Genomic DNA, 24,665 nt, shown 5'->3' with positions numbered 1-24,665 from the left:
AGTGACCCAGTGGCTCTTTGATGCCTTATATGAAATGAATTGGTTTCACTCTAGTTCATAGTTAATACGTCTTCCACATAAAACCACCACACAGTTGGCACCCTTGTTGGCAATCTGACCAGAATAGCCAGGGTTTGAATGAATGTGGAGATGAGGCTACCTTCCCACCCCTAGAAAATCCAGTCTGTGAATTACTACAGGCAACTCCACCCTGCGCTCTTGGAGGGAGAGCCACTCTGCTTACACACACTGGCTCTGTAATAACAATTTCAAGAAGTAATGCTGAGTCAGATTTGTAGAAGGGATTAATTAACAGTAATTTGCAACATACACACTGTAACCTAGTTTGAGCTAAAGTTGCACTTAAAAAAAGTAACAAATTGCAATACCAGTCAATTTATACACAGTCAACTCTGTGTCTTTACCCTAGCCTGTTCCCCCGATGTGAACATCCAATGATTTCTTCTTCTGTCCTCTGTTCTAGGTGAAATAAATCTACTACTTCATTTCTAGGTTGTTTTCATCTTTACTCTTTGTCAGTTTGTGTATGACAATTCAGCAGAGGAAGGGATGTCTTGTTGCTAAAGCACAGACCTCAGTGTAAGGAGACCTGGCTTCTATTTCTGGCTTTTCCAAGACTCCCTGTGTGACCTTGAACTCCCCCTCTGTAAAACGGGGATAATGATAATTGTTTGCTTACCAAGTGCTTTGAGATCTTTGACTGAAAGACACAGTAGAGGGACAGAGTAGTTGTTGTTAGTAATGCTACAACTGGTGTTTTCTTCATAAAACAAAGAGGCTAAAACATTGACATAAGACTGGGTGGATAGGCAATTTCTATAAATGGAAGAAGACTTAAGAAAACCACCGATGCTAGTTAACTCATAGGGTATCTGGCATCTAAATAAACAAAACTAAAATACATTTAAACAAATTTAAAAACAATGATTCTCAAATGGACTGACGGCATCTATTTCTATAATATTTACAAATAGCTTTTCTTGAATTTGGCAAGTTGACTGAATGCAACAATGTTGGTCTGATTGCTAATGATCTAACTGCATACTAAAACCTAACATTAAAAATGCAGACACTTTTAAAATGGCTTTATCTTTTTGTTTTATCGGCAATTGTGTCTCTCACCTGCATTGTTTTAATTTTGCATTTACTATAGGTATAATTTTGATTCTTGGAGAGAGTTTTCTTATTTAGATGAAGAAGAAAAAGAAAAAGCAGAATGGTATGTAAGTAAAAAGTCTTTGATAAGGGACTAATTGATTATTACAGCAAGACTTTTCACCTTGTAGTTAGGTTGTAAATCAGGGGGAGGAAGGATAGTCATTAGAGTGTGGGACTGGAAGTGAGGAGTTCTGAGTTTTATTCCAGGCTCTGCCACTAACTTGCTGTGTGATCTTGGACAAGTCACACTCTGTGCCTCTGTTTCCTCATTGGTAAAATGGGAATAATTCTTGCGTATGTCACAGGTGTGTTTATGAAGTGCTCTGAGATCCTATGGTGGCAAGACTATACAGGTGCCACGTGTTTATTTCTTGTGCATTTGTGTAACTTCAAGCTATGATCTCAAGAGAGCTCAAAAGCAGATTTGGGCCAGGGTGGTACTGGTGATTCAGTAGGTATCACTCTCCTTTCTGAATCAGCACTGATTTGATACTCTGCTCTGAGGATGGAAGTGATACTGTTTGTATTTAGACAGCAAGTTGCTGGCATCTTAATGCCACTAAAGATTCCATGACACTCAGGAGTAGTGATATTACTGAATTGTCCTGACCAAGTGCCAATTGTTAATTACATTCTACCTACTTTAACCTTCCTGTAGTTGTAATTCATAGATTTGCAGAGTTTAAGGCTAGAAGGGACTCTCAGATCATATAGTCTGATCTCCTATATATCACAGGCCATTACATTTTACCAACTTACTCTTCTATTGAGCCCAGTAATTTGTGTTTGGCTAAAGCATATCTTCCAGAAAGGCATCAAGTCTTGATGTGAAAGCACTCGCATCATTCTGTATGACTGCCCTGCCCTCATCCTTAATAACCATTCCACCAATCTTTGTGTCATTCATAAATTTTATCAGCACCGATTTTATATTTGTGTCCTGATCATTGATGAAAATGTTGAATAGTATCTGGCCTAGGACCAATCCCTGCAGAACCCCACTAGAAGCACCCCCATTCAACGATGATCCTTCATTGATTACTAATTTTTGAGATCACTGAGTTAGTCGGTTCTTAATCCATTTAAAGTGTGCTTTAATATTGTATAGTGCTAATTTTTTAGTCAGATCATTGTACTGTATTAAGTCAATTGCCTTACAAAAGTTTAAGTATATTACCTTACCCACCTTGTCTCTATTACATTTACACAGTCACCTTTATCAACCAAGCTTGTAAGCCTGTCAAAGAATGAAATAGGTTTCAGGTTTCAGAGTGGTAGCCGTGTTAGTCTGTATCAGCAAAAAAAAAAAAAAAACCCGAGGAGGAGTCCTTGTGGCACCTTAGAGACTAACAAATTTATTTGGGCATAAGCTTTTGTGGGCTATAGCCCACTTCATCAGATGTATGGAGTGGAAAATACAGTAGGCAGGTATAACTATACAGCACGTGAAAAGATGGGAGTTGCCTTACCGAGTTGGGGGTCGGTGCTAACGAGGCCAATTCAATCATGGTGGATGTGGCCCATTCACAACAGCTGACGAGAAGGTGTGAGTATCAACAGAGGGTGAGGGTTCTGGGTGGCGCTTACCTTGGGTGGGGGGGGGGGGGAAGCTCCCCGGAAGTGGCAACATCTCTCCCTCAGCTCCTAGCTCTGCCCACAGGCACTGCCCCCGCAACTCCCATTGGCCACGGTTCCCGGCCAATGGGAACTGAGGAGCTGGCAGTGTGCAGCGCTAGGAGCGCAGGGAGGGACATGTCGCCGCTTCCGAGAAGCCGGGTAGGGATCCTGCCAACCCCGCCAACTTGCCCCTGCCCCCCAGCACCAGCGGGGGGTCCCAGGCTGCTCCCACTCAGGCACCTGTGGTGCCCCCCCGGGCTGCAAACGCACACACCCCCCAGCACTCACAGCACCCCCTGGGCCATGGTCTCCCCATGAGCATCTGCGGCACTCCCAAGATTTGGCCAGGGGTATAGTACAAGTCATGGACAGGTCACCGGCCGTGAATTTTTGTTTACTGCCTGTGACCTGTCCATGACTTTTACTAAAAATACCCATGACTAAAACATAGCCTTAGTGATAAGTAACAATCAACATGGATTTGTCAAGAGCAAATCATGTCAAAGTAACCTAATAGCTTTCTTTGACAGGGTAACAAGCCTTGTGGATGGGGGAAACAGTAGATGTGTATATCTTGATTTTAGTTTTTGATACTGTCTCACATGACCTTCTCATTAACAAATTAAGGAAAGATAGCCTAGATGCAGCTACTATAATTAAGTATTTAGTCATGGGTATTTTTAATAAAAGTCGTGGACAGGTCACAGGCAATAAACAAAAATTCACGGCTGGTGACCTGTCCATGACTTGTACTATAAATACCCCAGACTAAATCTTAGCTGGGTGGGCCGCTGCTCTGGGAGGCCCGGGGGAGGGGAGAAGGGAGGAGTGCGGCTGCTGGAGGGACCCTGGGGGGAGCCGCTGCTTGGGGGTGTCCCCGGAGGGCCGCAGCTCTGGGGAGAGGCACCAGGGCCAGCGGCACCCGCTGCTGGGGGCTGCCGAGCTGTGGCGCTTCCGCTGCCCCTGGGACCACTGCTTAGGCAGTCCCGAGGGCTGGCCGCACTGTCCGCTGCTCAGCGGCCGGTGCGACTGGCCCCAGGGCAGCTCCAGCAACGGCTGGCTGCGGGGCTGCCGGAGCGGCTGGCTGCGGAGATGCTCTAGCAGCGCTGGTGCAACTGTCCCTGGGGCTGCCTGAGCAGCTGGCCACACGGGCCGCTGCAGATGTCATGGAGGTTGCAGAAAGACATGAAATCTGTTACTTCTGTGACCTCTGTGACAGATATGGAGCTCTAACCATAATGTAGGTATATAACTGGTTGGAAAACTGTTCCCATAGAGTAGTTATCAGTGGTTCACAGTGAAGTTGAGAGAGCATATTGAGTGGGGTCCCACAGGGATCGGTCCTGGTCCTGGTTCTGTTCAATAGCTTCATAAAAGGTTTAGGTAATGGCAGAGAGAGTACATGTATATACCCTGTTTCCCCGAAAATAAGACATCCTCCGAAAATAAGGCCTACTTACAGTTTTGCCTCTCGTTGTAATATAAGGCATCCCCCCGATAATAAGACCTCCCCGATAATAAGGCATCCACCGATAATAAGGCATTTTTCATTTCTGAAAAATAAGACATCCCCTGAAAATAAGACCTAGCGCATCTTTGGGAGCAAAAATTAATATAAGACACTGTCTTATTTTCGGGGAAACAGGGTAGTTTGCAGACGATACCAAGCTGGGAGGGGTTGCAAGTGCTGTGGAGAATAGGATTAAAATTAAAAATGATCTGGACAAACTGCAGAAATGGTCTGAAGTAAATAGGATGAAATTCAATAAAGGACAAATGCAAAGTTTAGGAAGGAATAATCAATTGCACATATACAAAACAGGAAAATGACTGCCTAGGAAGGAGTAATGTGGAAAGGGATCTGAAGGTATAATGGATTTACAAGTTAAATATGAGTCAACAGTGTAACATTGTTTAAAAAAACAAGCATCATTCTGGGACATATTAGCAGGAGTGTTGTAAGCAATACATGAGAAGTACTCCATCTGATAAGATGTATCCAGTTCTAGGTGCCACATTTCAGGAAAGATATGGACAAATTGGAGAAAGTCCAGAAAGCCAAAAAAAATGACTAAAGGTCTAGAAAACATGACCTGTGAGGAAAGAGTGAAAAAACTGTTTTTGTTTATTCTGGAGAAGAGAAGACTGAGGGGGAACATAATAGTTTTCAAGCACATAAAAGGCTGTTACAACGAAGTGAAAAATGGTTCTCCTTAACCTCTGGTGATAGGACAAGAAGCAATGGACTTAAATTGCAGCAAGGGAGGTTTAGGTTTGACATTAGGAAAAACTTCCTAACTGTCAGGGTGGTTAAGCACTGGAATAAATTGCCTAGGGAGGTTGTAGAATCTCCATCATTGGAGGTTTTTAAGAACAGGTTAGACAAACACTTGTCAGGAATGGACTAGTTAGTCCTGCCTTGAATGCAGGGGCCTGGCCTGGGTGACCTATTGAGGTCCTTTCCAGTCCTTCACTTCTATGAGCCTATGATTACTGAACTGTCTTTTATGTTAGACTATGTAGTGTGGTTGAGCTGTTGTGCAAGGATTCAGGGTTTGCACTTGACCTTTGTGGGCCAACAGCTGATGCTCGTAACTCTGCTTTTACTACAGTTGAAATTTGAAGTATCTGCAAATTGGTTCTTGTAATGGAATTCCTGACAGGGCCCGCCCCCCCCCCCCCAAAAAAAAAAAAAAAAACAAACCCTGTCAGGGACAGTACTTGGTCCTGCTAGTGAAGGCAGGGGACTGGACTCGATGACCTTTCAAGGTCCCTTCCAGTTCTATGAGATAGGTATATCTCCATCCATTTATTAACAATGCTGGTGATTGGCAGAGCTGAACTAACACCATGCCTTCCAATTTGTAGTCGAGATGAGAGGAGGTGGATAGAAAAACAGAACAGAGCAGCCAGAGCACTGAGGAAAAAAGAAGAGATGAACAGGATAAGGACATTAGTTGGTAAGTATAAATTCTGCCTTTTTAAGAAGAGGCATTTGGTAACTAGCAGTGAAAAGGTTTAGTGTCCCCTTTCATGGACACAATGCTTTGTTTCCTCTGCTAGACAATGCATACAGCTGTGATCCTAGAATAAAGAAATTCAAGGAAGAAGAAAAGGCAAAGAAGGAAGCAGAAAAGAAAGCAAAGGTAGAAGCAAAACGAAAAGAACAGGAAGCAAAAGAGAGAGTAAGTTTGTAAATTGTTTATATGGGTTGAGAAACTCAGAGACTTAAATGTATCTGATCAGCTTCCAGATCTGATAGAGGCCACACACTGAAAATTACACGGAGGCCTGAGACTTGCTATTTTCAGTCTTGTTCCAGTGCCAAAAAGGCACTGCTATATTTAGGGACCAGTGACTCTTTTAAGATTGAGAGTGAGATGTGGGCAGGACACAGCCCTGGCAGCCAGGAACTTCTAAAATCAAATCCCTGTTTATTGCAGACTTTCTTTACTGTCTCAAGCAAGTTCCGTTAACATTTGTGGCTTAGTTGCCCCATCTGTAAATTGAAATAATTGCTTACTTTATGGGAGTGCTTTATGGACTGATTGGTTAGTATCTGTAAAGCCCTTTGAAGATGAGCAGCAGCTTGCACTTGCTAATGCAAGCAATCTGTGAGATAGCTGCTGTCAAAATCTTAGCGTGATTGAAGAAGTTGGGACGTAAAAGATGCTAATCCAAATGGTATGATTTTAAAAATCCTATTTTGCAGTCCACCAGCAATTGCACTTCAGAGGAGCAGCACAAATGCTTACAGAACCATTAGATTTTTCTAAGGACTGGTCCTGGAGCAGGAATAAGATTTCTTCTAAAATGTAAATCTGCAGTGGTTCGTGTCCACACTACCCTCCTTGGGTCGGTGGGGCAGATCCTCACCAGGAGCGCCTCCACCAACCTAAGAAAGGCGGTGTGGGGAGCGGAGAGTCCGGCTTCTCAGCTCTGCTGGCAGCTCCCTGCTGGGAGCCCGGTTGCCCCACAGGCTCCCAATGGGCTTCCTCCTCCTCTGCTCCCCATTCCCTGCCAGGAGTTGGGGAAGGCACCTGAGGCTTTTTGCCCCCAGGGAGCAGGGTCCAGCTGCCTTGGCTCTCCCCCCGTTTCCCTCCTCCCCCCTTCTCCCCCCCCGCCGGGAGCCAGGCAGCCTTGTCATTTTCACTGCTCACCCAGAAGCCCTGGCTCACAGTGAGGGGAGAGCCAGTGAAATTGACAAGACTGCCAACAGTGGATGTGTCTACACAGACAATGTAGACATTGGTGTTGTCTACACAGACAATGCATCGCCCTAACTACACCAACATAAGTCTTATGTGGGTGGAAGGCTGTGGTGTAGACGCTGACATAATTAGGTCAACGTAAGCTGCCTTATGTCGACTTAACGTAGTGTAGATCAGCCCTTAGAAACTGGGTATCTTCAGTGCTAGTGAGGTATTTGTTAATTAATGCCAGGCAGTGTGTGCATATGTGCTTGCGCATTCACCTTTTGTTTATTTCTTAAAAGGTCAATCTTCCAAGTGTTTAAGTATTGATAGTTTTATTCACCTTGTTAAAGTAGGCGCATCTTGTGCATCTTACACAAGAAGACCTACTAAATTTTTTTCCCTTTGATTGCAGCAAAGACAAGCAGAATTAGAAGCAGCACGGTTGGCTAAGGAGAAGGAAGAGGAAGAAGTTCGACAACAAGCATTGCTGGCAAAAAAAGAAAAAGATATACAGAAAAAAGCAATTAAGAAGGAAAGACAAAAATTGAGAACAACGTGCAAGGTATAGATGTCATTATAGCTGAATATAGACTGTATTAATGAAATTGTCGCACCCGGTTAGACCAGAACTTTTGCTTTCATGTCAAATCACTCATGTATGTTTATCCTTATAAATGGAGGTGGTGGGTGGAAATTGTGTCCATAGGTAAAAGTGTTTTTTCTCCACGTGTCAGAAACACTTGTATTGTTGTTTACAAGTAAATGTCATTATAGATTTATTTTTTTAAAATACAGAATCACAACATAAAGAGATGCTTTGGTCTGTAAAGACAAACCAATGTAGCTTTATGAAGACTATCAACTAAAAAGCAAAATATAAAAGTACACACTCATAGTCCAATTTCAGTTGCATGAAAAACATCCAATTTATTTTAAGGCTATTCAGCCCCAATTATAGTAATACTGGAGGAATGGGTGTGTTTTGAGACACTCTTTGAATTTCATTGTCCTATACCTTCAATGGAAAACATGTATTTCTGCTTTCAGAACTGGAATTACTTTTCTGATAATGAGGCAGAGGGTGTTAAAATGATGGAAGAGGTGGAAAAGCTTTGTGATCGTCTTGAACTAGCAAGGTACGTTTTCCTGACCCTCTTTACTCTATATTTTGATATCCATCTTTCTACTAGCTCTCCAATATAACTTAACAATTTATTTTTAGTCTGCAATGCTTGAATGAAGCACTTACATCCACGACAAGGGAAGGAGGAAAGGCTGCTGTAGAAAAACAGGTAATTATACATGGTGTCAAATCAATGTAATGAAAATATTTAGATTAACTAAGCTTTCCTGACTGTCTGACAGCATCTAAACAAGTTGGATATTAACTTAAGATATGCATCTTAGACGGGGTTCGTTACATGGTAAGAATGGCCACCAAGACCTGTTTCATAACACAGAGACGAGACTTTGCCACTACTTCCACAATAAATAGCATAGTTCAGGGTCAGTCTAATGTGCTGGTGCCAGCAGAGTAAGAGTTTATGCATTTTAGATTAGTACCTAATCATCACAGTCAGTAACTGGTGTAATATCCCATAAGATTTTAGATAAGGAAGTTCATATTCCTCAGCAGTAGTGAACTACTCTGGGAAGAATGGCCCAATCTTCGCTTATCTTCATTATGCAAACAAAATCTACCCTCTGTGCCAATGACCAAAAGTCAGCAGTCAGTCTAGACTTCCCCTACAATATTGTTGCTCAAATATTGGAAAAGTGTCTAGTTTAATTTCATGAGTTTGCACTCATTATGCGTCAGTTTTTTTGGCATGCCCATGAGTATGTCTACACATAGCTGTATCTATGTCATCTGTTGGGGAAATAATGGTGGAATAGGTAGACTCTCTTTCCACAAGTGTGATGTATAAGAATAAGAAAACCAGGGAAAGTTGAAGGCTTGAAGCAATTCCAGTAGCTGAAAATGTAGTTGGGACTTTAATTTTGGATTTGTGGAATAAAATGTTAATATTAATTGATGCATATTTTTATTCACCTAGATAGAAGAAATAAATGAACAGATCAAGCAAGAAAGAGAAGAAGCAGAGGCTCGTTTGCGCCAGGCAACCAAGAGTTCAGAGAGATCAACAAGCGGTGGCGGAGGTGGAAGTAAAAATTGGTCAGAAGATGACTTACAGTTATTGATTAAAGCTGTGAACCTCTTCCCCGCTGGGACTAACTCAAGGTACTTTTTCACGTTTTAAATGTAAAAGACAACTATTATTTTTTTTTAGTAACAAAACATTTTCCAACTTGTGGCATTCCTCATGAGATTTCAGAGCATCTGAAACAGTATTTTGCTGTAGGACCTCTACAATGTCCCTCCATGTACGCTTTAGACAATCCCTTCATTTTATCTCAGTCCAGGGCAGAGACCTTAGTAAGAGGCCAACCCAACCTCAATGCAATTTAATAGAAAAGTTCTGCACTCCATTTACTGTGGACGTAAAGTAGCATATTTAGTTTCCAAAGAACTGAGTGCTAAGGATTATAGATATGCTATTGCAAGCATAGACCTCACTATAATTAGCTAAGAAATTAAACATATCTCTCACTGCTATTCTACCGTATGCTATTTTGCATTGTTTGTTTTCCATTCTTGGTGTAGGTGGGAAGTTATTGCCAATTATATGAACTTGCATTCTACTACTGGAATAAAACGAACAGCAAAAGATGTCATCAATAAAGCAAAGAGCCTCCAGAAACTTGGTATCTTTATTATCTTTGTAAGATGGTCTGCGTGCTTCTATATTATTTATGTAATAAGTTATTTTTCTTTAAATGCAAAACAAAACATTAATTGTCCATTCATGGAAACCGTTTCTATCTTCATTAAGTGAAAGCAGATGCTATTATGAGCACAACCACTTGCCTTAGCTCATTCTGAGTGGAAATCATCTTTATCAAGATGAATTTTTAGATCTGTGCTGCTGTGATGAAGAGATTTTACCATGAAATACAAACAGGCATTGTGCAATGGCTAAACCACCATGCTGTGTTGTTGAGATGAAGTTCAGTTTAAGACTGAACCATCACAATGCTATCTGTATTAATCATTACTGAAAATAAAAAGTCGAACACCAAGACATTCCTTTCTTCCTGCTCAGTATTCCACCAGTGAGAGAGTGCATTATTTAAAGGAGTTTCTCAGTCATATTGTACCAAGCTACTTGCTGGGACAAGAAAGAGACTTAAAACGACCGACAATATCCTGAGTACCTGCTGATAGAGCTAGTTATCCATACTAATGCTTAACAGATTTAGAGCCTCATCCTGTAGTCATCACTCCTGGGAACAATCCCACTTGGCTACAGTGGGACTAAGCATGTGATTAGGGCTGCAGGATCAGACCCATGCCCTGGAAAACAGCTTTTATAGTACAGTGTAAACATTAGAATAAGATTGAAGCTGTTGGATATGTCATTTTTGGATCAATATAAATCTCACCTAGTTTTCATCTAACCACCCTTATTGCTAACCTTTGAAATGAAACATTACATTCATCTTCAGAATATTTAAATGCTAGCTTTAGGCTAATCTGCTATATGATGTGTTAGGCATTATGTATGGCTTTTTAAACTTCCTATTGTGGTCTCTGGTCTTGTCAATTAAATGAATCTGTATTGTCCTCAGACCCTCATCAAAAGGACGACATAAACAAGAAAGCTTTTGATAAGTTTAAGAAAGAGCACGGAGTGGTACCTCAGACAGAGAGTGCTGCACCTTCAGAGCGATTTGAAGGTAAGGCTGTCGGAGAACTATTTTCAGCCCTTCACAAACAATTCTATGCCTTTAGTTATGCTTGATGAAAGACAGTGTCCCAGATTCCTCGTTGGATGTCTGCAGGTGAAATAAAACTATAATTTAGTGAGTGCAGAATATGGCCAAATAATGTGTTGGCCCAGGACACATCCATTTGTGGCAGCTGTCAGATTTAATGCAGTTTTTGGGGAGGCTCTCTTGTCTCTCCTAAAGATCCTTCTCATTTCCCCAGAAGCAACCCCGGCCACTAGAGCCACACTGTCAGGAACTGGGGGGGGATCAGGAGCTCCACTGTAGGGGCAGAGAAGGTATGGGCCCTCTCCCCAGATGAGCTTGGCTTTGCATAGAACCCCAAGATCTGTCCAGGACACTTTCTTCCCCAAGGGGCTTTCCTAGAAGTGGATGATCATTTCCTTACTGAAATGCAAAAGCAAGCAGTTATAGGCTTCTTAAATGGTTTAGAAGGCACAAGTTTCATAGGAATATCAATTTCTTAGCAGCATTCTTGCTAGCTCATCCCATGGCAGGGACAAAGTTTTATATAATTAGAGGACTTCTGGCTAAACATCTAATATTTCATCACTATTCTCATTTATCAATGGCTTTTTATAAAACAGGACTAGTCACAGATTCAGCCCCTTGGACTACAGAAGAGCAAAAACTTTTAGAACAGGCTTTGAAGACATATCCAGTAAATACTCCTGAAAGATGGGAAAAAATAGCAGCTGCTGTCCCAGGCCGGTCAAGAAAAGACTGCATGAAGCGCTATAAGGTAGGAAACACTGTTTTGTCTGTGTCCTACGATTATGTGGTTAGCCTGCTGCAATGTCTAGTCTCCACAACTGCCAGAGCTGCTGTTTCTTCAAGGAAAACAAGTGGTAAAAATTAGTTGGTCCCAGGATATGAGAGACACAAGGTAGCTGAGGTAATAATCTTTCATTGGACCAACTTCTGTTGGGGAGGGATAAGCTTTTGAGCTTCACAGAGCTTTCATTCAAGTCTGGGGAAAGTAACCAGTGTGTCTATGCTAAATACAATTTGGAATAGATTGTGAAACAAGTAACAGGGGGAGGGGAGGTTTGCCCTGTTAGTCTATATCCACAAAAACAACGAGGAGGCCAGTGGCACCTTAAAGACTAACATTTATTTGGGCATAAGCTTTCGTGGGTAAAAAAAAAACCCTTCTTCAGGTCCATGGAGTGAAAATTACAGATCCAGGCATTCTCTTCATGTATAACAATACCTGCATCTGTACTTTTCACTCCATGCATCTGAAGTGGGTTTTTTTACCCACAAAAGTTTATGCCCAAATAAATCTGTTAGACTTTAAGGTGCCACTGGCCTCCTCATTATTGTGAAACAAGGGGTTCATATGCTGAAGGAGACTGCTTAAAACTAAGTGGGCAATCAAGGTATGTTACAAATTGTTATAATGAGCCATTATGAGATACCAATTTGTAACATCACCTCACCTTCATTTTAAGTGGTCTCCTACAGCTTGTATTCAGCTTATGTCAACACTCACTAAAGCACTGGGAGGGGATCTCCTGTCACTCTAAGCCACCTCCCAGAGGCAGTAGTTAAGTAGACAGAAGAACTTGCCCACTGATCTAGCACTGTCTACATGGGGGGGTTGGGCTGACTTAACTACAACACTCAGGGATGTGGATTTTTCCACTCACCTGAGCAATGTAGCTGGGTTGACTTAAGGCCAGTGCTGCACTAAAACGTTAAGACACTCTGGTTACCTTCCTCTGAAGAAGAGCTCTGTGATACTCATTGCTTCCACCAACAGAAGTTGGTCCAAATAAAAAAAAAAGTTACCTATCTTGTCTCACCAGTTAAGGTTAACAAGCATGACAAAGTGTTCACACAGTACTGAAAGGAAGAAGGCAGCAGTTCAAGCTGGGGGAAAGGGAGCATAACTGATTAGTCATGTCACATCTTGGCTTTGGATATTCAGCCTCTGCTTTCTCCAAATTCTCTACTCCAATGAATACTTGTCTAGCCCGAGTCCTAGTTTGATTGGCAGAGTTAAGTCACCATCTGATTAGTTATCTGACAATTTAATTGGTTAAATATACCACTTTGTTTCTTTTCTTTTACCCTGCAGGAACTTGTTGAAATGGTTAAAGCAAAGAAAGCTGCCCAGGAACAAGTGTTGAATGCTGCTAAAGCAAAGAAATGAGACTCAGTGACAATCTGTGTGTTCTGTTTTATAATAAAAATGCAAATACTGTACATGTTTTTATTATTTAGACAAATTACACATAAATAAGTGTTAACTTTCTGAAATTAGCTTCTCCAAGTACAAAAGGGTGTAAGGACTGAGAACAACTGTCAAGGTGACTTCCCCTCAGTGACATTTATGTAATTATTGGTACTGAATTTAGGGGTGGGGGGGGGCAAAGAGATCAAATGTATTTGTCTTTATGCCTTGTGACAACTGCTTTAGAAGTCTGGTATCTTCATTAAAACATTTATCATGTGTTCCTAATCACGTAGCCAGTACATGCCACTACGGATTCTGTTGTAATCTGGAAGTTGTTCAAGCGGACCTGGAAATTAAAAAGAAGTAAGTCAAGACATCCGTTTAAGCTGCAGCTTGGCCTGGTGAGGAAACAGTGAAGGAGAATAAGCTTACCCACAGCAGCGATGGCAGGGCACTTATCATAAATGTACTTTGTGCAAATCTCTCTTATGGTCTGGGCGTCAATAGCCTGAAAAGTGTTTTAAGAAAAGTTAGTTAATATTTTCTTGGACAAAATCTATTAGAGCCCAGAGTTGAATTATTATAATAAAATGGTTTTACAGCTAATCAACTAGTAAGTTAGCTGCCATGTCTTTCTAAAGTAGCAGTTCAACTCATGAGCTGCTTGCAGCCCAATCAGCACACAGCTGTGAGCTCTGTGACATACTCCAGGCCATACAGAGATAGTATATGTACTGTGTGGATATGGCCCACCTTGGTAAATAGTTTGAGAACCATTGTTCTAGAGGGCTAGCAAAGTTTCAGACAACCTTTCATCCTCTATACCAGGCTGGCCAAACTTACTGACCCTCTGAAATGCAAATGAGAATCTTCAAAAGTTTGAGAGCCAGGACCCCCTGCTGGGACTTCGACCCCCTGGGAAAGGGGGAGGGGGGGTGTCTTGGGGTTTAAGCCCCACCACCCCGGTGCAGAGCAGAGCACCGAGCTTCCCCTCCTCCCCCGCTCTGATAAGCGGAGAATGGGGGAAGCTTCACAAGCTGAACTTCAAGTGTAAAAGAGCCACATGCGGCTCATGAGCCCCAGTTTGGCCACCCCTGCTCTAGACAGCTAAGTTGCTAGCTGCTACGTTAACATTCTTCATTTAAAAATACACAACACACTTATTACTTACTTCAATTCTTGCTTCAAGCTCAGGAATTGGAATTCTACGATTGTAACACAACATCTGTCTCCCAATGTCCTCGCAGATGGGGGTGGACCCTAATGAAGGCAAAAAATACTCTAGTTATCAACATATGAGTAAAACGAGACTAAAAATCCCAATTTTAACCTTACCGTCCAGCTGTAACAGCATATTTGTTTTTAAAAGGTTCGTGGCTCGAGATACTTCACTTTCAGTAACACTGGTGCAGAGTCGTATCCTGAAAGACAGTTTGAAGCGCTAGTAGGAAATTTTACTAATTTAAGCAAGCAAGAATGGCATTAGTTATTTGAGGTAGGGTGCCCTATTACCTATGCACAATGCTAAGACACCAGGCATATTAGTACACCAATGAGAGAATGTCATTTCTAGAGAGAGAGATGGGTTAGTGGTATTCTCAGCATATGTAAGTGGAGGATTAGAGATTTATCCCTGTAGCAAGCCTCTTCCATATGAGTAGTAGGATTAAAGGGTAAATGTAGGTTGAATCTGAGGAAGCTTTCTAATGGCATGAGCTACTTAACGTTGATAGTCTCCACAGGAAGATTGGGAGAACCATAGCACTGATGTTTAGAAGTAAACAAAAAGTACTACAGTAGGGTAGTGGTTGTCAACCAGGGATACATCAACTAACCTAGATATTTGCCTAGTTTTACATCAGGCTACATACAAAGCACTAGCAAAGTCAGTACGAACTAAAATTTCATACAGAATTATTTGTTTATACTGCTCTGTACACAGAACTGTAAGTACAATGTTTATATTCCAATTGATTTATTTTGTTACATGGTAAAAAATGAGAAAGTACGCCATTATTCAGTAGTAGTGTGCTGAGACACTTGTATTTTTATGTCTGATTTTGTAAGCAAGTAATTTAAGTGTGGTGAAACTTAGGGGTGCACAAGACAAATCAGATTCCTAAAAGTGGTCCAGCAGTCTGGAATGGTTGAGAGCCACTGCACTAGGGAACAACTCCTCGCTGTAAGTGCAGGGAGATGTATTAAAACAGAGGTTTCCAAACTCTGGGCTGAACAATGCTGGCTGGTCACATAGGGCTAGCTCACCCCTTCCCTCCCTCCCCCCAATGCTCAATTCCGTTAAACAAAAAAAACATTACGGTCCCACTACTACTGTTCCATTTAATCAATTGCTGTAGTTGCCATAGACATCATGTAACTAGGTTGGGGAAGAACAGGAGGGGAGATGGGCCACAAAAACCTCTCCAAGATGTAGCCCATCCTCTGAAAGGACAAAAATTCCCTTGCAAAATGTCCTAGAAATGTTCCCATCTGACTTGAATTTTATCTGTGGCTCATGCAGTCCAGCTCTACTCAGCCAGTTCAGAAGGTGGGTACTCTGGTGTCGAGATGACTCAAAATAGGCCCTAAATTACACCATTCCCTGGCCTATTTTTCAGAGAAATCCTTGCACAATCACATACCTACAATTCCATTTAGTTACAATGTAATTACTATAATTTCATCAACAGAAGTGGGTCCAATAAAAGGTATTACCTCACCCATCTTGTGTGTCTACACTTTCACTGGCAGTCACTGTAATTACAGTTAAGTGCCAGATAAATGTCTCATTGGTCATTTGCTTGTGCAACTAGCCATCATCCATGCAGTTACTGTGGTAGTAAGTACTGTATAGCCGAATATTTTTGGTAAAAAAAAAAAAGCATCAAAAAGTGGGGGTCGGCTCAAACGAGTCTACGCCAAAATTTGATGATTTTAAACTCTATGGCAGGGATCGGCAGCCTTTGGCACATGACTTGTCAGGGTAAGCACCCTGGCGGGCCGGGCCTGTTTGTTTACCTGCTGTGTCCACAGGTTAGGCCGATCACGGCTCCCCGCTCCAGGCCAGTGGGGGCTGCGGGAAGCGGCACAGGTCGAGGGATGTGCTGGCTGCCATTTCCTGCAGCTCCCATTGGCTGGGAACGGCAAACCGCGGCCACAGGGAGCTAAGGGGCTCCATGCCTGCAGACACTCCAGGTAAACAAAACGTTCCGACCCGCCAGCGGCTTACCTTGACAGGCTGGGAGCCAAAGTTTTCCAACCCCTGAAATATAGGGTCGGCTTATGAAAGGGTTATACGGTTTTTGCTATTTTTACTTAACCATCTTGGGGGGGGTCAGCTTATAAACTAACGGGCTAATGAATGAGTATATATGGTAATTTAATGTGCTTCTCTGAAAATGTAAACTAAATGCCACTGAGTCTGTCTGCAGTTGATTGGAGGGTATATAAAGTTAGATAAGAAGTAACAGACCTTACTTAGCTTGCATCTTATTCCACAGAAGATTACATAACCCTTCCAATCCCTCCTCCTGCCAGAAAATTTAATTTGTAAATCAAATTGCTATTACTGATGTTTTGGGCCAGATTTCACCACTCTTACTCTTCCAAGTAGTACCTTGCTCTTCAAGTAAACCCATTGCTTTCATTGGAGCTACTTCCAGTGTAAGGTACTGTCCGGGTGAAGCAAGGGTGGGAGAAACTGGCTTTTTGGAAACAAACATCACAAGCTTCTGAACTTAGTCTACGTGTTCTTTCCCAACAAATTTGGACTGTGATAAACAAACAGAACACTTTTTTGATGAAGCTGCTATTTTTAAATAGGCAGTCCTCAACCCAAAACTAGCTGCTTGGAGAAACATGCGTTTTCTTACCACTCTCTTTGAACGAAGTGTATCATATCCTGTACAGTGGATTGTTCACAAACCATGTAGAGCCCCCACAGTCCAGTATCAGTGTAACAGGTGTTGAAAGACTGGAAGCTATGACACAGGTTGCCATGGCAAGTGATCTGGGCAAGCTTGCTGGATAAATTCTGTTTACACAAGATGATAAGTTTTAGCATTTCGGTGTTTTTTTTTTTTTTTTTTAAATATTCTTTCCCACCACTAAGCTCGCCCACTGCTATTTCAAGTGAGACAGATTGGCAGCTTCCTCCACAGCCAACAATACTGCTATGAGTATGCACCAGATGCCTTTGTGTAGAACAGGCAGCTTCCTCTCCTGCACATAATCTTTCACTCCCCAAGTGGCAGCCTGAACTTGTCAGTTTTAAATTGCAAAGGTTTTTTTTTTTTTTAAGTCCTAATAAAAATAGCTAGTAAGATTCCAAGAGAGGGAACAGGCACTGGGATACTCATTGCATACAGCTTTGGAGCCTATTTAGTTTTTCCAACTTGTTTTCACTATAGGTTGCTAGGCTCTATGAAGGCTCCTCCCTTTGGTGACTCAGTGTGCCATTCCCCAACTGCACCTGCGCCCCAATTCTCATGTCACATGGCAACAGAATGCATTCAGAGACCTTTGGGCTGGATTTTGATTTTTTTTTTTTAAACGCCGATAGAAATAGCCAGAAAACTTGATTCCATCCCAGACAAGGAGGAATTTGTGTACTGATGCTGGCAAATTACTGAATTAAACCCCTCTTACTGGTATAATCAACCCTCATCAAAGCTTCTTGAGGTTCACTCACCACACCTCCTCCAAAGGAACGATCCCAGTTGCCTATCAGAGTATTTGCTACCATAAGGGGAATTGTATCTGGGTGAGACCAGCCAACTGCTTCGACAGCTATTGCGATGTGTGCCAAAGGCATCTTGTCATCTCTTATACGAATCTGAATCACAAAAATGTTAATTTCAAATGTAATGCAGCAAACATATCATAGTGTATACATTTATTCAAATGAAGGAAACTAGAAACTTTCAAATAAAATCTAGTGCAAAGCGTAAAAAGCTTTACTCAATAATACCCTTCACTGTCTGTGTAAACCTAATGCTGTGTGTAAGGAAGTTATTATACTAGTCATTTTGCAGACGATTAAGACGACATAGGATGGCAAAGTAATTTGCCAGAGTCGGGGCACAGCACACGAGTCCCAAGTTCCAGTCCTCTGCTGTAACCTTTAAAAACCCCTGCCCAGAAATATATCAAGTGAACAGGATGATTTTCAAGGATGGTGAGCATCAGCTGCTCCTATTAACTTCAATGGGAGCAATGGGTGCTTAGCAGCTTTGAAAGTCACGCTAGAAACTTAGATCACACCAGACAACTCGTTAATATTAGTCATTACTCAGTGTTGCTTGCTGAGCTGATTAACCTGAAAAGGCAAAAAGCAATCTCAGTGCTTACCTCACTACCTGTGAATTTGCAAGGGGGTAGGGCTGGCATTCCTCCTTCCTGAGTAGACGGTAAGTTACCAAAATGATAATTTGCTAAATCAAGCAATTCGTCATGAGAGACTCCTGAACAAGAGAGGTTCAAAAAAATGTATCATCTAAGAAGATCATTTTTCACAGACGTTAAAAAGCTTCAGCCAAGATGCCAGAGTTACAACAATCCATCATAACCTTTGGTTCTCTCCCAACTTGATTGTTGTACATTTCTGATTTCCCATCCCCCCTTTCCACGTCATTAAATGTCATTGCTAAAATCATCTTCATCACCTTTCTTGCCTCCTCTATCTTATACAGCACCAAACACAAGCTCCTTGTTCTCAACTGCAAGGCCTTATATCATCTCACCCCACCTTTCTATTTTCCCTTATTCCCTCTCCCATCCTGAACACCATCTCCTTCCCATATTTGTAGCTTTGTGCTCTGTCACACTGTCCTCTTACACTTGGCTTTCAACTGAGAGGCTGTTCCAAGCACCCTCCTTGCCTAAAGATAAATTTAAGGGTGTCCCTGGAAGATTACTGGGGGGGGGGGAGAAGGGGGAACACAACAGATGAGATGCAGATACACAGAACTTTGAGGGCTAGACTTCTATGACTTATTAAGTAGTGGATAAGTCATATTTCTGTGTCTGATCTTTGTACTATCTCAACAAAGTTAAAGTGCTGTGTTTTTAAACTTATTTCCAAGTGCTTGCTGTGATGCATGTCTCATACTAACCTCCAGCAGCAGCCAGCACTATCCTGGGTCCTTTATAATGTGTTGTTATGTACTCCACCAAGTCATTGCGATTTATGGATCTGTAGTGGTAAAGAAGAAAATGACTACACCTCCTGTCAGCATTGGTAGTGTCTACACTGAAGCGTTGCAGCGATGCAGCTATGCCACTGCAGCGTTTTAAGTGTATATAAAAGTTATAAACAGAAGTTTCACATTGTAATAATGTCCAAAGCAAACATGTCTGATTGAGTGTAAGGTACTCAGGGGAAATTCCCCTTGCAATTCCACCTTGTGCAACCCCAAACACTTCATAAGGCATAAAGAGAACAGAAATTGTTCCATTTATCTTTAAGTGTGGTTTTCAAATACTGGAAAGTAACCATGAAATTAAGACAAAGGAGAAATAAAAGGTGGATTTACTTGATGTTTTCGGTGGGGCCTAATATTGTCCGTCCCAGTGTAGTGTTCTGATAGGCTGTGGCATGAAGATAATCAAAGACAACTTCCTGCAAATTGGTTTCAACTTCCTGCATCTCTCGAAGGATAACTCCTCGCTCCCGCTCGATCTCCGCTTCCCCCAGTGTACTGTTCTGTATGATGTCAGCAAGAATCTCCACAGCTAGTTGAAAACACAAAGGGATGGGGGGCAAGTGTGCTTCAGCAACACTGGAACCTTCAGCTCACTATATCGTAATCAAATAAGTAGCTCAAATACATATTATAAGTAGGCAGAACTGTTAGCATAGAGTACAGGAAGAGAGATCTAACAGGAAATTGAAAATAAACTTCTACATAGTGTAATCTTATTTTGTAATATTTGTTTTAGGAAAACTTTAGTGTCCTTCTTGGAGAGAATGTGTGTTCTTCAGGGATTTCTAAAACTTCTAAAGAACATAATGCTGCCCATTAATTTCATTTGGTGGCCCCCCTAGTTCTTATATTATGGGAACAAGTAAATAACTTTTCCTTATTCACTTTCTCCACACCACTCATGATTTTATACACCTCTATCATCTCCCCCATTAGTCTCCTCTTTTCCAAGCTGAAAAGTCCTAGCCTCTTTAATCACTCCTCATATGGGACCCGTTCCAAACCCCTAATCATTTTAGTTGCCCTTCTCTGAACCTTTTCTAATGCCAGTATAGCTTTTTTGAGATCAGACCACCACATCTGTACTCAGTATTCAAGATGTGGGCATACCATGGATTTATATAAGGGCAATAAGATATTCTCTGTCTTATTCTCTATCCCTTTTTTAATGATTCCTAACATCCTGTTTGGTTTTTTGACTGCCGCTGCACACAGCGTGGACGTCTTCAGAGAACTATCCACGATGACTCCAAGATCTCTTTCCTGATTAGTTGTAGCTAAATTAGCCCCCATCACATTGTATGTATAGTTGGGGTTATTTTTTCCAACGTGCATTACTTTACATTTATCCACATTAAATTTCATTTGCCATTTTGTTGCCCAATCACTTAGTTTTGTGAGATCTTTTTGAAGTTCTTCACAGTCTGCTTTGGTCTTAACTATCTTGAGCAGTTTAGTATTCTCATCAAGGAATTGTCAATATGAATTATTTTATTTCAGATGAACACTATGGAGTAAGACAATTCACTTAGACATACCAGGAATGAACAATTAGAGAAAACTAAACAAAAATATAGCTTGTTCTTCAACTGGCAGCACTTTGTTTCTCTCTTCTTGGAAGCTTCTTTTTCACAATATGTTTAGAGACAATAGCTTAAGTTAACCACAATGCAAATATCCAGGGCCCTATCATACCTTCCCAAGGTCAAACACACTGGAGGAGCACAGAGTGCCCAAGATACACTGGGAGGTTCACTTTAGAGCTTGAACAAAAGTTCCCTTAGAAGGACAAGGGTGCCAAAATAGGGGCAGGGAACATGGTCTGCAAACTCTGGATCTCTCTGAGATCTGCAGGGGAGTGAGAATTTCACATCTTTAGCCCCAAAGGAGAGCCATTTGGTCCCTAGGAGATGTGCCAAGCCTGGGCCACAATGCTGACATGCTCCTCTCCAAACCTGCTAAGCCTCATCCCCATGGAGTTTCAGCAGGGGGCTGCCAAGGAAGGGAGGTGGGAAGCACACTGCAGAGGCACTGTTCTGCCATTTCTGCTTTTTTAGAGGGTTGTCAGCTCATTTAATTCCTTGTTGTTCCCCTCCTCACAATCTTTAGGAAGGATGCTCCTTCAGAAATTCTGCAGAACAGAAGCAGTTACCTCTTGGCAAGTCCTTTGAGAAAGCCTTTGCATAATACACAGTTTGTTCTCTGGATGTGTAGGCATTAAGATGAGCTCCCATGTTTTCAATCTCTAGTTCCAGGTCTAATTGAGACCTCTTTTTTGTCCCCTGAAATTAAAGGGAAAAAAATTGTTTACTTGCACTCTGGAAGGTACCTACCCACAAAGTAGCTTTTGCACATGGGGAACAGCAAGGATTTATTTTAAAAAAAAAAAAACTGATTTGAGCACAAGAGAAACAACTGGTTTGAGGGGGGAAGGTTGGCAAATCCGTCTTTCTCCACTGGAAAACTAAGTTTAAAGCCTGCACAGATTCCAAGTGAAAATTAACTTGAGGATAGCGTGCCTATTTGTCTCCTTAGTCTCCTTAAAGATTAGTTAAATTCAGCATGACTCAACTCTACCAATCTCAGGTATCAGCAGGAGCGGATCAGTTCAGGAATTTAAACATAGTGGCAGAAATATGGAAGGAAGGTTGCACAACACCTGACTCAGACCAGTGTTGTTTTGACTGCACCTCAGTAAGCACTCAAATTGTTAATTTTAAAATGCTGAAATAACATGCAGAACTAACTCTTGAAACTAACAGATCTATCATTCTTGAATTCCTCCTGTCAGCCATTTTGTTTGTTTGTTTTTTGTTTCAAATAGATCAAACATGAAATTCTTCTTTCAGGCAAGGCCATAGCAGCACATGCAAATGTACGGATGAAGCCATACAGATCTGAGGTGATATCCTGGCTCCACTGAAGTCAACAGCAACTTTGCCATCGACTTCAATGAGGCCAGGATTGCATCCTTGATTTTTATTTTGGACAAAAATCCAAATTGCTTGCGTTTTCCAGGTGATTTTGAAAAGTGATAGACTGAAATCAGTTGTAAAGAGTCTCCATAGTTAGCCTTAAAGATAAGTAACAATTTTAATTTTAAAAATTTTAATTTGAAAACTAGTTTTAATACTTACCTTGAAAGCCATATGCTCCAGAAAGTGAGCTGTTCCGTTGTTCTTCTCATTTTCATACCTGCTTCCAGCATCAATCCAAAGACCAACCTTATTAAAAACAAATATTAATTTTACTATTTAATAGAAGATAGCATTGGCATTGTTTTGCTGGTTCTTACTTTGGCTAAGATTTTAACTTTTATAAATAGACTACACATAGATTTTCAAAAGTGACTAGTGATTTGGGTGCCTCAATTTTGGGGTAAACTAATTTGCAGTTAAAGGGGCACAATTTCCAGAAAGTGATGAGCACCCACTCTCTGAAAAATCAGACCCCTTTACAGTGTATCAAGTTTGGCATCCAAAATCACTAGTCACTTTTTAAAGGCTTAGACTTACCTTCACCCAAACTTGTGTTCGTTATTTACAAACTGTTAAATACTTCTGCTAAATACTCAAGGAAAATAGTACATCTAATTTCACAATGTAATGAAAATACAGGTACATAGTTAAGTAAAACATTCATTCACAAGTTACCTACTGTGCATGTTGAGAGTCCAGAATCTTCAGAAGCTACTCTCAGGCCATTTTCCAGAGAAGACACTTTAGTCTCAGGAACATTTAAAACTATTTGCGTTGCTGCCTTGGTGGCCCTGAATCTGCTTGTCCCAAGTTGTATGGACTGTAAAGAAAAGCCATTAGTTACAAATTGTAGGCACCATCCTATGATGCTTGTCAGGAAAGCATGCTCATGAACTTAGAAGTATGAATTATTTATTTTTGTTTTGTAAAATTAGCATTGATTTGGTGGCCACTGCTCTTCTCCTCAGAAATGCACCAACTCTGCCCAGAAAGGAAGCATGAAGGGGCATAAAATGGACCAGTCTGCAGCTGACCCCTTTTTAATGCAATGGTTAGAGCACTAGCCTGGGCTGTGAGAAACTTGGGTTCAGCTCAAGCCACTTAGTCTTTTTGTGCCTCAGTTCCCCATGTGTAAAATGGGGAATAGTAGTAAAAGCATTAAAGATTATGAGGTGCTTACATATTACAGTAAGGGGCCATATAAGTACCTGAACTAGTCCCAGAAGGGCCAACATCTACAGCTCCTCAATCTGCACAGATCCATGTTTTTATTCAAGAAACCCAGGGTCCAGGGCTCAGCCTGCAATGCCACCCCATGTAGCCTACAGAACTCAGGCTGCTCCAGCTTCAGCCAAAAACTGCAGAGCCACCCGCACTGTGGCTTGCGCAGATCCCACACAGCCAGACAACCCCACGAGTACAGCGGGCAACTACAAAGCTTGGGGGACCCCAGTGTGCCAGCCTGTATTCCACCTTGGTTCCACGGCCCGCCGGGGACATTAGTTGGCGACTCCTTCATGGAGCTGTGAGTACAGGTGTGTATCTGGCACGGTTCACCCCTCTTCCCAATGCTTGTCCTTGTTGCGGTGTGTGGGAGACCCTGGCGCATGTCTATCTACAGTGCACCAAGTTGCAGTCCCTCTTCCAGCTCCTCCAGAACCCCTTGTTGAGGTTCTGGCTGCACTTTTCCCCACCCCTTTTTATATATACACACCCAATCCGGGGCCCCACAAAGTCACGGGACCACCTTGTCAACCTCCTCCTAGCCATGGCCAAAGTGGGCATTTATAACACCAGGCTGAGGGGGGGCCTGCAACTATGGGGCCTGTTTTCGTTCTTTCATCCATTCACGCATCTGGGCAGCGTCCCTCTGTGCAGCGTCCGCTGGCTCCTTGGATGCTTTTGATGAGCAGTGAGCGCTATCCAGGGTTCTCTGCTCGGTGTCCCCTAGTTTTGGTCCTTCAACCCCCCCCCCACACCTGTTATTGTTTTTTTAATTTGTTGTCCCCCGATTTGTGTTGATGTCTGGGCTCACTAGCTCCTCCCCAGGCTGGGGGAGGGGCCTTTAGCTTATGCCTCCCACTTCCCAGCACCCAATAGGCCTACGCAGCTTGGGGTGGGGGCGTGGGGTGGGAGTGTGCAGGTCCCAGGGCTCAGTGCGCCCCCGTGAAAAGAACCTGAAACTACAGCTCCCAGAGTGCACCGCGCGGAGGAAGCCCATTGGCCTTGAATTGCCGGCAGCCTGTGGCCCGGCCGGAGGGTTGGGAGCCCACCCAGCATCTCCCCCGAGCGCCGATCCCGGCCACTCACCCGGTTCGCTGGAGCTGAGCCCCGCACAAGGCGGCGGCCAGACCCGGCCCAGAGGAGCCGTCGGGCCGCCAGGCAACCTGCACTCAGCGCCGCCGCCATCTTAGAGAAGAGCCGGGGCGGCCGCGCGTCTCGACTTCCGGCGGGAGCGTCC

At 42.4% G+C, this 24,665-nt stretch overlaps 2 protein-coding genes across 3 annotated transcripts in view; one reads left to right on the top strand and one right to left on the bottom strand.

The window, feature by feature from the left end:
- DNAJC2 (DnaJ heat shock protein family (Hsp40) member C2) overlaps positions 1–13,052 on the top strand; it is a 24,744-nt gene extending 11,692 nt beyond the window's left edge. The window contains exons 7-17 of one of the 2 annotated variants that reach the window (XM_034766107.1): positions 1,175–1,240; positions 5,665–5,756; positions 5,860–5,981; positions 7,405–7,554; positions 8,040–8,128; positions 8,215–8,284; positions 9,050–9,234; positions 9,658–9,758; positions 10,683–10,790; positions 11,429–11,583; positions 12,925–13,052. In XM_034766107.1, the coding sequence (XP_034621998.1) occupies positions 1,175–1,240; positions 5,665–5,756; positions 5,860–5,981; positions 7,405–7,554; positions 8,040–8,128; positions 8,215–8,284; positions 9,050–9,234; positions 9,658–9,758; positions 10,683–10,790; positions 11,429–11,583; positions 12,925–12,999 (1,213 nt within the window). In that variant the 3' untranslated portion in view covers positions 13,000–13,052. Of the gene's footprint in view, positions 1–1,174; positions 1,241–5,664; positions 5,757–5,859; positions 5,982–7,404; positions 7,555–8,039; positions 8,129–8,214; positions 8,285–9,049; positions 9,235–9,657; positions 9,776–10,682; positions 10,791–11,428; positions 11,584–12,924 lie in introns of those variants that run through there. The other variant, XR_004645192.1, reaches the window with a different exon arrangement.
- Positions 13,046–24,665, bottom strand: PMPCB (peptidase, mitochondrial processing subunit beta). The gene is made up of 13 exons (XM_034766124.1): positions 24,515–24,665; positions 22,884–23,024; positions 22,364–22,450; positions 21,379–21,508; positions 19,557–19,755; positions 19,137–19,216; positions 18,373–18,485; positions 17,714–17,857; positions 16,896–17,056; positions 14,359–14,444; positions 14,195–14,283; positions 13,456–13,531; positions 13,046–13,369 (listed from the first exon to the last, which is right to left on the bottom strand). The coding sequence occupies exons 1-13, from the start codon at positions 24,611–24,613 to the stop codon at positions 13,305–13,307; spliced, it is 1,470 nt and encodes a 489-aa protein (XP_034622015.1). The 5' UTR covers positions 24,614–24,665; the 3' UTR covers positions 13,046–13,304.

Source organism: Trachemys scripta, chromosome 1 (assembly GCF_013100865.1).
Source record: "Trachemys scripta elegans isolate TJP31775 chromosome 1, CAS_Tse_1.0, whole genome shotgun sequence".
Lineage (NCBI taxonomy): Eukaryota > Metazoa > Chordata > Testudines > Emydidae > Trachemys > Trachemys scripta.
The sequence above is the reverse complement of the archived record's forward strand: the minus strand, read 5'-3'. Positions and strand labels throughout refer to the sequence as shown.